General features: G+C 45.3%; 1 gene segment (V, D, J or C); it reads left to right on the top strand.

Moving 5' to 3' along the window:
- The first annotated feature begins 12,184 nt into the window (after positions 1 to 12,184).
- On the top strand, positions 12,185 to 13,031 carry LOC123952180. The segment is given in 2 exon segments: positions 12,185 to 12,344; positions 12,439 to 13,031. Coding segments are annotated over 2 exon segments (369 nt in total).
- The last annotated feature ends 217 nt before the right edge of the window (positions 13,032 to 13,248 follow it).

Here is a 13,248-nt window from a genome sequence, read left to right as displayed (position 1 = left end):
TATTCAGTGTGTGGTAAGTGGTGAAAAAGGTAGTGATGGTTTATTTTTCTATTTTTGTTAACAAATCTATTTAATGTAGTAACTTCAATATATTAGAATTTAAACAATATCTCATTTAAAATCGGGAAGGATTTTTTCTTAATTTACAATCAGATTCAGTTCTTGTGAAACAGGTGCTTTTGTAAACCAAGTAGAGGTTCCCATGTGGAAACAACATAAAATCCACAAGATACAAGAAAGAGAAAATTAAATTTTGATCTAGTCCTTGTCAAAAATTTCTTCAGACCTCTTAGGACAAATGTCTGGGCCTTTACTCAGATATGTGGGACTATTTCTGCACGTGGAAAGCATGGAGGCACAGAGAGGAAACTAGCAAATTACTTAAGTCGTGTGGGTTAATGTCACTGCTAGGGTCCTAGGCGTTGTGTCCTGTGGCTCCCAACTCTCTAGCACTTTCCTTCCCCAACTGGACCTAAGCTGCCCTGTACTGGGAGGTGCAAAGAGGGGGAGGGTGGTGGTCCTGGAAACAGTGTGGGTGGAAGGAGGGTGCTATGTACTCCCTCAAATGTGGTTGATTCCTGGAAGTGCTTGAAGTCATACAGGCCCATGCTGGTTGGGGCTCTCAAGCACTGGCTCTGGTGTTGAAAGATGAAATAAGAACAGTTAAACCACAGCCAACTTTGCTCATTTCCAAAAGGCCACAGCTAATGGAAAGAAAATATCCATTTGCACACATCCTTCTTCTCTCAAATATATGTGTTTGGGGGAGGGTGTGGAGCAGAGGAGGGCTGTTCAGTGATGTGAGCATAAAAAAGAAGTGTCCACACCCACACCTCACCTAAGCATGGAACAGAGATTGTGTCCAATCCCGGGTCCAATCTGTACAGGCCTTGGGGAATCAAAACTCTTACTGCAGAGATCATTGCTTTGGCTTTTACAGTCTGATTTCACAAAGCATATTCTCACCATGGACTTCTCTCCTCTTGTTCTATACAGAGCACCAACATCTGTGTGAGCTTTGGCTTCCGTGAGCATGGGCCCCGTGTTATTCCTTCAGCCCAGCATGTGTGAGAGAGAGCTCTTTCTCAGGGTCAACTGTAAATTCACCTCTTGCCTAGACATCATCAGTGGACCTGGTGTATATGTGACTCTCCACCTACACAGGATATTATGTGACCACACCACCGAATTCTGGAGATTTGGGTCCCAACGCCAGAATGTACATACCCTCCTCGCCCCCTTCTCCACCTCACAAAATTCTTTCTGGTTAATCCTCAGACTCCCACACCCCTCCTGGTGGCACTTCTGTCATTTGGTCTATTCTCAGAAGTGAACAGATGGAGCTCACCTGACCTGCACAAATGCACACCTTTGTGTCATTACATCCAGCGATTTTTCATTCGTGAAATAGCTCTGACAAAATAATATTCGTTTTCCCATCACACATATTTTTCTCTAAAACCAGAAAAAGTCTAAAGGTCTAAGAATAGAAAAAAAGTCAAATAATTATTATATTTCTATGAAACATTTTGCACTAAAATTTATATTTATGTATTAGACAAGAATTCTGTAAATACTCATGCTATGATGCAAAAGCAAATATGTAATGAAAAACCTGTATATCCCATAAGACCATATTTATAAAAATAAAAACCTGTGTGAGTGTGTGTGTGTGTGTGTTTGCAAATCAGAAAGTGAGGAAAATAACAAGTTGATTTCCGTCATTTCTGGATCTTCCAAAATCTCTACAGCAAAATGACTTTATTACTTTTACATTAGAATTTAAAACAAGATATGAATAATAGCGGCGATATGACCACAATTATGTGAACGTGCAAACACAAAATGAGAAAGAGACAAACTGTCCCCAGTGATGTGTCACAGAGTTCACAGGTTCTGTGATTCTTGTTCTCTGCACATTTTTTTAAAAAGTCTGTGTTACTGTCACAATCAGGGAAGGGACATAAAAAAAGTAGCCACAGGAAGATCAGGGTAGCAGGTGAGGGACAGAGCCGACTCACACACGAAGGAAGCAGCCTGCGTCACAGTTGGTTTAATCCTCTCAGATAATATACCTCAAGTAGGATATTTTCTTTTCCTGAGAATGTCTGATGCATTATAGCCAAAACCCTATCTGGTACAGACAAATAAATACCAGAGAACCTTAAGAAAAGATGTGTTCCACATCTTACCTCATCAATGTCACAGAGTTCAGGAGAAGTTTGTGGTAAAATACATAGACAAAGGCATCGCTGTTGGGAGGCTTCACTTTCCAGCCTATTAAACTGCTGTAGAGACACTGGGGCAGATCACATGCCTTCTCACCCGTAAACGAGTCTGAGGAGATGGTCATCCCACGTCTTCCTGTTTCTAGGCTCACTGCCCACCTGTCAAGATAATGGCGTTTGAGCCTCATGGAGCTGACATGTCTTGGGATTATTTGGGAGTTCTAAATAAAGCCTAACATTGGATGAAAACATAGTAATATGTAAAGCTTACGTAATTTAAAAGTGAAAGTTAGCAAGGTCCTCTTTATGGTCAACAAATCTTCCCATGAATGAGAAAAATAAAACTAGACTAGAGCAACAGAAGTGACTATTTAGGTGGTTGGGAAATGTCCAATTTGACAATTGTCTGACAATAGTTTATATCTGAAAACCTACAGAATTCAGGAACAACAGCAGCACTCGTCTACATTGCTCCTGTTCTTCCCTCAGCTTCCACATGGAGCATCATGAGCCAGAAGTTTCCTCCAAAATAGGAGAGGCCTTGTGAATGGGATCCAAAGTCACACAGTGTAAGGAGCTGGGTCAATCTGGGATGGGAGCGATGCGAAGGTGAGCTGACAACTGTGTGGTGTGCAAGCAGGAAGGCCGGGGGCTCCGCTGGTCTGCGCTTGGGGTCATGACTGCAGCGAGCATGTGCTCGGCTGAAGCTGTGTGCGTGCTTAGCAGCGACTCAAAAGAGCCCAAACCAGCCACACACGACTGCTGACACTGACGTGATCGTCTTATGCAGAGGAGCCATGAAAAGACTCAAACAGTACAGCTGAGAAGACTTACACTTGAGCATGTACAATCTATGTGCTAATTGCGTAAAATAGGAATGTGCTCCCCAAGACCTACAACAAAACCATTTGGCAAAAGTGAAGTCTTAATCAAGTTGCTGGGGCATATCCCTAAGAAACCTTGGCAACCATGAAGCTGTGTAGATGCAGGGTGATTCCCAGGACGCTAGGCTGAAAAATAAAATAACTAAGAAAGAAAACAGGAGAGTCATGAGCAGCCATATACCGCAGGAGATTGAATATCACAGATTAAGTCCAAGCAACTTTCTCAGCATGCAAACAGCAATGAAAGCAACCTTTTGGGAAAAAGTCACAATCTCAAGTTGCTACAATATATTTTCAAGAAAATATTTTTGAATAAAAAATGATAAGACCGTCAAAGAATCACAAAGGTGTGGCCATTGTTAGGGGGTAATAACCCCTACCACTCAATACAAACTCTGAGCTGTGCAGTTCCTCTCTATAGGAGACAAATACTTAGAAGTAGCTATAACAAGTTTATGTTCAAAAACACGTTTAAAATACTCAAGAGGATCTCAGCTCTGTTCTTGGTGGCTGCTAAGGCATCCCTCCAGCATCCTTCCTTGGAGCCCACAGTGGGGGAGGGGCGCCTTCCCCACTGGGCTGTGGCCCCAGGAAGCCAGAACCCGAGCTTCTGCGCCTCGCCCTGCAGCCAGGCCCATGGCATTGTGAGCCTGCAAGGGAGCCCTCCTTGGCTCGGGGGACTCCTGGCCCCTCCCTGCGCCATGCGCCCATAGCTAGGAAGCCTGAACTCACCTGGGCACTGAGCCCTTAGTGGCCATCATCGCCATTGCCGCCATTGCAGGGACTGCTGTTGGCGTGGGAGGCGGGCGCTAGAGGCCTGCAGTTGGGCTGTGGCCCTGGGCCCTGGGCTCCCAAAGCACGCTCTGCATACAGGGCTAGCAGGAGCGAGCTCAGCTTCAGCCTGTGCACAAACCCCATGTGCACGGTGCTGCTCTGCCTGGACCATGGTGACTGCGACTTCCTGGAGCTGCTGGTGGTGGACAGGAACCAAAAATAAACAAATAAATGAAATAAATACTAAAAGGCAAAAATACATATTGTATGAAGAATACCAAAGTTACAACACAAACATGTATTTAAAAGAAATAAAATCTAGAATAGAAAAGTTGTAACCTGAAATGAAATATTCACTAGAGAGCTTAAGAGAATAGTTTCATTGGCAGAAGAAACAATCTCAGCACAGAAGAACACCTCCAACCTGATAAAGGGCATCTGTGAAAACCCACAGCTGACATCATAGTTAATGCTGAAGGACTGAATGCTTTTCCCCAAAGAACAGAACAAGACTGGGATGTTTGCTTTTGACATTTCTATTTAACGTGGTAATACAGATTCTAGTGAGGGCAACTAGAAAAAATACAAAGATCTCTAGTAGATTAAAAAAGAAATGCCAAAATGTCTTCATCCACAGATGATATGGTCTTGTTTGTCGGTAATTCCATAGAATCTACACGCACACAAATCCAAAAGTAGAATTCATGAACAAGGTCAGCATCATCACAAGATACATGATCAATGTACAAAATATCAGTTGGATTTCTATATACTGTCTTGACCACTTGAAAGTGAAATTTAGGAAACAATTCCATTTACAATAGAACCAAAAGAAATAAAACATTTAGGAATTAATTTAAAAAAAAGAGCAAAGCTTGTATGTGGAAAAATATAAGTATTGCAGAGAAAAAATTAAAGACTATCTAAATAAGTCTAGAGAGGATCCATGTTATGGATTAGAAGAATCAATATTGTCATGATGGTAGTTCTTAGCAAATTCATTAAAGATTCAGTGCAGCAGGCATTTGGGGCACAAGTTAACAAGCATACACTAAAATTACCATGAACACCCAAAACACCTTGAAAGGGAAAAAGTTAGAGGACTGATAATGTTCACCCTTAAGAAGCACTGGGCAGAAGGGGCTCACCGAATATTGTACTTGGATGATGAGACTGATGATGCTGCACACACAGAGGGTGTGGAGAGCTTTGTCACTGACACATCAAGTCTGAGGGGCTGCAGGCAGGCCTTTCAAGCACAGGCTTACAGCACCTATGAAGCCACGGAAGACCCGAGGGTCGCTGACTCTTAGAGTTGCTGTCTCAGCTCAGCCTGACTGGTTTCCATCTCTCTTTCCCTGAGGGACAGGGCTGTTCAGATGCTCACGGTACTTAGTGTCCTAGGACTGGGATCACCAGGAACAAAGAGGTGCAGGCTGTTTCAGGTGTTGGAATGTCCTTTCCCCCAGGGCTCACACTGTCTTCTAGGGAAGCCTGGCCTGACAGCTGGAGAGAGGAGCCACGTTCTCTCCCCACCTTGTCCTCCACCTGCTCTGGATTTCTTCTGGGCTCACTGAAGAATGGAGACCGGAGACCCACCTCACACACCCCCCCAAGCCCCTACCCCCGTTGAATGCAATTCCCTTCAAATCAGCCCTTCCAGGGTCTTCCTTCTAGCTCAGTCCGTAGCTGCTCTCAGGAGCCTAAACTGGGGGACACTAACTGGCTCTTCTTCTGCCTCTTGAGGTGACATTTTGAAATCAAGTAACCACATCACCATCCAGGCAAGAACGGAATGGGATGATGGGGAACTCCCAGCCGAAAGCCCCTGAGGAAAAATCTGGATGGACAGACATGACCAGGAGAGAGAATTGCAGTCTTCAGGAGCTCACACTGAAAAAAAAGGTTTCAATATTATAGACGGTGATGGTACAGAACATGTGGGAGGCTGGACCTGTGATAGGATCACTTTGGGATAAAAAGGTCACGGCTGTCAACAGCTGACAAACACAAAATCCGGCACCATTTGAATTAGACATTTGACATTGGGAAGGCACCTGTTGCCAAAAGACACCTGTCTGAGCCAGAAGATCCTAATGCCTGGAAGCTTTTCCAGGCCCAGCTCCTGCCCACATCACTCTGTCTCCAGCCCTTGAACACAGAGCAGGCCAATGTGGGTTTCTCCATGGTGCCCCATCCCTCCCTGGCTGGTGGTATTCTCCCTCCTCCCAAGGTCCAGCAGGCTAGTGTGCTGGCAAACTATATTTTGTCCCCCACAAGGTCCAGCTGGGAAAGGTAGTGTCCCCACAGAAGGAACTCCTGAAATGCAGAGGTCTGGCTTCCCTATTTGTTGGGGAGCCCAGAGATCAGCCACAGGACTTTGACCCTCCATCCCCCAGCTAAGATTCCCAATAACATGACACCAGGCCAGAGTCATGTCAGGATTAGACTGAATGACAGCATGGGGATCAGAGGACTCCCAGTGTACAGAGCCCCTGAGCTGTCAGGGACAGTCTTGCTGGTGACAGCCAGTCTGGGCAGCAGCACGAGTGTCTGTCACTGTCAGTGGAAGAATTAATGCAGTGGCTGCAACCAGGGGCACAAGAGCAGCACCGAGGAGCAATGAACTGGGGGGACAGACAGATGGACAGACATGGATTGACAGGAAAGCTGTTCCATGTATATGAATGTAAATATGCATATCCACAGGCAAATCTCTGTAGTTTTTACAGGTATGTATGACACCAAGCCTCTCAGTCTATTTTCTCATTTGAGGCTAGGGGAATGGGGGCACTGCAAGGATGAGCCACTCACCAAAAACTACGACTCACACTAAGTACACAGTTGGAAAAGGCAGTTTTCCTGCTTTGTATTTCTGGGCCCTTCCACTCACTAAGTGACTCTTTGCTGTAATAGACTTCACTTAACTGGTGAGCAATAGGAAGATGATCAGGTGCAGGAAATCCCTGCAATGGCCAGGAGGGGGTGGTAGAAGTCAGTGTAAGTAATAAGTAAAACAACACAGTTCTTAAGTTGGAAGCACATTATTTAAAACAAATGAAAAACCTAATAAGATCACAATTCGCATTCAAAGCAACAACTGAGAGAACATAAAATAATATTTGAGTAAAAAACATCCAAGCAGGTTACATAGCGCACATGCTTCAGTAACCTATTAACCTGGCTGACTTGCAGTTCTCGGTAAGCTCTTTTTAGTGGGGCCACTCAACCTCCCAAAGACTCTGCCATCTTCAGAATGGGATGAATTACACCTACTTTAGACTTGCAAGGAAGGAACCCATATGTACCATGTATCGCATTCAATAAAGTGTATTTGACGTTATTTAATGGATCAATGCTTACTGTTACGAACTTTAAAAAAATTACTCTCTCTAAAAGACAAGCAACTATTACTACACCAGTGCTAGAAGAATTCCTGCTGTGTTCTGAGGTCCCGCACGGTTACCGGAATGACTGCTCTTCAAGAACAGCTTCTGCTCTTTGCTCCCTTGACATGTGAGAGATATTCCTAAGTTCTGTAAACCTCTCTGAAATTTTTCTCATGACCTTACTTACTCTTAATGCTTAGAGCTTAAAACTAACTCTCTCTGTCTCTGTGTATGTGTGTGTGTGTGTGTGTGTGTATATATATATATAGAGAGAGAGAGAGAGAGAGAATTCTACCTGTATAGAATGGATGCTGTGACAGGTTTTGCATTTGTTAATCTTGTGTTTAAATCAAGGCTCCATTAGTTATGTGACTGCACAGATGAAGTATTTTAAGATTTCAATGAGCTGTCCTGCCAGATCTGGTTGTTATATCTATGTTGGTGTGCTATTATAAGAAAAAAGAGGTTATAAGAATCACATCGTACTTCGGACTGGCTGATAATATTTATTTACAAAGTGACTAACTCAGTCCAATCCTTGGCCCATGGTGTATGGTGTCTGGAGAGTGAGCATTATTATTCCCATTTACAGGGATTTGACCAAGGACACACACCTCCAGGTGGCAGGGCTTGGACTGGAGCTGTCATTCTATCCTTGTCAGTGCAATAAACCCTCCCAGAATTAGGAGGTATCATTCAGACTCTCCCAAGTGTCCCATTTGGCAGCTCTGAACTGAGAAGGACATCCCCCCTCAGCACATCATTGATCAGATGACATCGTTGGCGTGGAGGGAGCTGGGCTCCCAGGCTGAGCCCCATGGCTGGACATTCCTGACGTCAGCAGGTCTGGAAGGCTGCCAGGCATGTGGAGTCAGTCTGAACCTGCTGTTCCCTGCACACCGTGAGCACCTGGCACCTCAGAGCCTGTGGGAAAAGCAGGCAGATGCGAAGCTTTGGCTGAGGTTCTGAAGTAGATTCTTCTTATTACCATTTTGTTTTAAGAAGACTCTTGCTGCTTTAGTATGAGATCAATTTTATATTTTCCTAATTTTGAAACCACAAGTTGGAAGGTCTTCCAGGGCTATAAGACACTGAGCTTGGGGCAGCCTCCTGTCCCTGACACATGGGGTCCCTGAGGAAAGGATAGTCAGCCAGAGTCTCTTCCCTTCCCCCCTTCCCGGCTTCTGTGATGACACCTGTCGTTTGTATGCTTTTTGATAATAACCATTATAACAGGTGTGAGTGAGGTGACATCTCTTTGTGGATTTGAACTACATTTCCCTGAATTTCAGATAAACAACAAATAATTTTGTACTTTGTGTCCACATATTGCATAGCACTTTGCAACTTTTCCCCCCAATAAATCTGTTAACCCTAGGTGAGTCTGCCTTTTTCCTTGAGGAACAAAAGAAATTATCTAACATATTAATTTTCTGTGCACATACACACATACACTCACACACTCCCTCACACACATTTCCATATATCCTTTGAGGAGAATCAAATGTATACCAACATAATTCATCTTCATTTCTTCAAATAAATTCTATTCAGGGATTATCAGATTTGTTAAACTATTTGGAAAGTCCAATGTGATGAATTTTCAAGGAGCCTGTCATCATCTGTGGACTGAGAGTACCATTGTGCCTACAGAATTTTATTATTGTCAAGGATTACAAAAATAAGTTTATATTTGGAAAGGCACCTGGACCTGTGCCTGACACGTGGGGGGGTGCTCTGCATGTAGTGACTGAATTTAAATGCCAGGCATTTAAGTTCACACAGTAGAGTAAGTTGCACAGAGTAGAGAGGAGGGGGTGGGGTTCTAATCCCGCCTCAGCTGCGCAAGGTCCTGTCATGTTGAATGAGTCACCTGAACTAGGGAGCTGTTTTCTCATCTTTAAAGATGAGGACTGATGAGGCTTCTGGAATGGGGGCTTTCCTTTTCATCTTAAATGTCTAAGCCTCTGTAATCCTATAGCTTGTGAATGGCCAGGATACTACCAATGACCTGTTTTTAAAAATGGGGTTCTTAATCTAACAAATGAGAATTATTTTTAATAAAAACTGTGTATTCCACACAAATTATTAAAACATCTAAATTAAAGATGAAAAGAATATCTTATCTAAAGTTCTCTCAACCAAACATATCAATGGCTTTCCTGTTTTGGGTTTTTAGTCTTTTTGTGCTCGCTAAGAGTTGACATCACATGAACATCCAATTTATTCCCTCTGACTTAGTAAAGAAGTCAAACTGGATTAGATCTCACATTCTCCCAGGGTCAGAAGGGAACTGTCCCTGTTCAGGGAAAGCATGCCAGCCTCTCAGAGTTTCAGTGAAAATTCCAAGCTTCAGCACCTGACTCTTTCCACAGTGACTGCCTGAGTCCACACCTGTTCTGACCCACTGTCTCTCCCCTGCAACTGAGGTCTGAGGGCATCAGAGCAGTTTCATTCATAGCAGCTGCAGGATGACCTGGAGGTATAGGGAGTGTTGCTGCCTCAAGAGCCACCTGATTTCTCTCTTCCTGGAGAACACAGGGTCTTGCTCAGGAACCTCCACTCTCTACATGAGTGTGGGGTGAAGTCTTAGCTACCCTTTGTGTCTTGCTCAAAAGTTTCCCTTATTATTTTTTTAAAATGTGCACATTTTTTCACAATATGACCTTTCAGCACCACTTCCACAAGAGCACAGATGTACCACAGCAGGAAGAGAAGTAGAGGGACACAATTGTCACCTGTTGAAATTCATTTCAGGCCTAGGATGGATCCATTCCTGCCTGGAGTTCCAAGGCAACAAACTGAAACTGAGGTAACTTCCCTGTCCCTGTAAATGCTGCCCTTCACCAAAAACACAGTATACCCAATTAAGAAGGCACCAAACACCAAGAATCTGCAATGATTCCCCTGTTCTAAGTAAGATCAGATATGCAACCCCGGCCAATCAACCTAAGCCAAACACCATCTCCTTATCCCCTGACTGACCTGCTATTCCTCCCTTTACTGCGTCTTAGTCTCTATTAAACTCCCTCTTGCCCAAAACCCCTGGGGCAGAGTGCTCCCCGGCTTTTGAGTCTCTGAGCTCCCCAATCCATGGACTGTTCTCCTTTGAAGAAAGGGCACCACACCCTACAGGCTGAGTTGTTTTACTTTTGTCATTTGTCTCAACCAGGAGAGCATTTGGCTGGAGGTTTGGCAGGAACTAAGACTGCTCATAGCAACAGGTGTTGACCCTTTAATGTCAGCAGTGTTTGAAGACAAATGGGAACAGTAATTGAGAGAAACAGAGTTCTGAATGTGGACAATGTGATATAAAATTTATTTTCATAAAAGAACAGAAGGTTATGGATTTTCTCCCCCAAAGGAAGATGTCCTTTTTGGTGAAAATCTAGAAAGAGAGAAAGCAGGAAGAGAAGAATTCATGGGCTTTCTCACCGCCCACACTGCTCATCTTCCATATGCAAACTCTTTCCACCTGTTGTTATGCTGTGCAGATGTCAATCCCCATGGTCACCACCATTCTCACTCTCTTCCTTGCTTAACATTTAGCAGAGCTGCCCTAGACACCTGCTGAAGGTCTGAATGATGGCCCTGGATTATTCTTTTAGCAGAATATTCTAGTCACCACCTCACCAGCTCAGCACAACCTCAAAGCCTGCATTTTGGGACACTTGAGCCTTGAATCTTGGCTAGAGCTCAGCATGTGTGCCTCTCAGTGTTTACCCAGAGGAGGAGCTCAGGAGCTGGTTCTCCTAGTGGGTGTGAAGGACCCACCTCCCTGCCCCAGCCAAGTCCCCTTGCTGCCTTCTCCTTCCAGCCAAACAGGCTATCATTAGCACAGCTAATTACCATAACTAGACCCAGGAAGTCCTCCTCTACTTTAGATAACAGGCAAGGAAACTTGTACTTACTTTACTACCTTTACCTCTGGAAACTTCATTTCAGATGCCGATGCCTTTCTCAGCTGACCCTTCCCGAGGCCCTGCCTTTACCATTTCTGAGGATCTCACACTGGATCTGACAGGTCCTGCCCCCTGGTCTCCTCTGCCCCCTGGCCCAATGCAGGTTTCTTCCTTTGACCACACACAAACACACACACACACACACACACACAACCTGGTTTTATAGGACTATTATATTTCCTGAAATTCTACACTATGAGGACCCCAGAAATCATCTACTGCAACCAATCCAGTTTCAGATGAAACACCAATCCCCAACATTTCTCGAGCTTTTTCTATGCATCTGGGACAGGCCACATGCTTTACTCCCATTCCCTGCTCGCTCTGCATGCAACCTAATAAGGTCATTTTGACCAATGAGGAAAAGGAGACGACTAGCTAGCCGAAGACTGCAGAGCTGTCATGTCACGTTAGGGCATTTATCTTCTGAGGAGACCTCTGGGAGAAATGCTCCAGGGCTAGCTCAGGCGACCTGTTGCTTTTTCAGCAGGGATCTCTACCCTGTGCTTACCCCTGTCTCCAGTGCAGCCTGCATACCCATTGCTTTGTCAGTACTGAGTGGCCAAAGGAGGCTTGAGATGTGTCTCCAGCCAGACCTGGCTCACATCCCCACCTAATTCCCTGTAGGCATGCAGCCTTGGAAGAGTTACTCAAAATACCACCCAGGAGTTCCCTATTTCTAAATTGAGGGTAGTAGCATTCATCTCAAGGGTGACTTTCCGGATTCGGTCAAATGAGAAGCAGAAACCAGTTAGTGTGGTGCTCAGGTCCAGTCAAGGATTGCTGTTATACCACCGGTGCTCTCCTTGCACCAACAGTCCTCAGTGATTCTCATCCGCCTAACCGTTGATGTTCCCTCCTGCCTTGTGGTCAGACCTGCCCCAGCCCTCTGGCCCCTCCCTCTCTCCTCCCAGCCTCTTTCTCACTAGTAACTGCAGGTGCCTCTGGGAAACAGACACTCAGGTCTTCACCTGCCCTCTGCAACACACCCAGGTAGTCTCTTCCCAGAAGGTGCAGCCAGGAGGTCTCCCAGGGTTTCTTTCCACCAGGTGGGAGACAGAACCATGCTGGGTCCCCTTGCCATCCTGTGTGCTCTCCTGTTTCCCGGTAAGTCCTGACTCTTCCCTGGTGCAGAGTTAGGGGACACCCTGAGGTTCCTGGCCATCACTCTCTCACAGCTGTTCCCCTCTCCCCTCGGCAGGCGGTGGAGCATGGCTCAAGGTGAGTCAGACTGCTTTGTTGGTGGCACAAGTGGGCAGTTCAACTACTCTGGATTGCCAACTGGACAGCTCGGTCATGTACATCCACTGGTACCGCCACCAGGAGGATACGGCACCCAAGAGGCTCCTTTATCTAGACATGTTCAGTTCCAGTGTGCAATGGGATTTTCCCATGAAAGCGGAAAAAGTCAATGCCAAGAAGGGCAAGGATCGCTCCAGCTGTACACTGTCGGTGCTGAAACTGGAGAAAAGCGACGAGGGCGTATACTACTGCGCTGCCTGGGAATACCACAGCCTTGTGCTCTGACCAGATCCCTGAGCAAAAAGGTCTCTGTCTCCCAGGGCACTGAAGACCTGGCACATTCCAATGATTCTGGGTTTCTGGCATTGTCCTGGAGTCAGCTCTCAGCACTCCGACTCTCGCTAATGCCCCTTCCCCTCTGCACTGGTCCACTGCACAGAACCCTGGAAGCTAAGGGGCCCCTGGCATGCAAAACCAAGTAGCTGTCCAGTCTGGAGGGACTGCTCTGAAGGTCGTCTAGCGCAGCGTTTCTGAAGCATTTGGAGCAGAATCTGTGCGGCCCAATGGAGTGGCCACTAGCCGCTAGCCACATGTGGCTCCTGAAAACTTGAAACATAGCTAGTTCAACCTGAGATGGGCTGCTTGTGGAACATACAAGCCATGTTCTGGAACTATTAAAAAAAATACATGAAATACCTTCTTAATAATTTCCATGTTAATTACATGTTGAAGTAATGAAGTCGCCCTTGAGATGAATGCTACTACTCTC

This window comes from Meles meles, chromosome 10 (genome assembly GCF_922984935.1).
Source record: "Meles meles chromosome 10, mMelMel3.1 paternal haplotype, whole genome shotgun sequence".
NCBI classification, from domain to species: domain Eukaryota; kingdom Metazoa; phylum Chordata; class Mammalia; order Carnivora; family Mustelidae; genus Meles; species Meles meles.
Note: the sequence above shows the minus strand (reverse complement) of the source record. Positions and strands in the feature narration are given on the sequence as shown.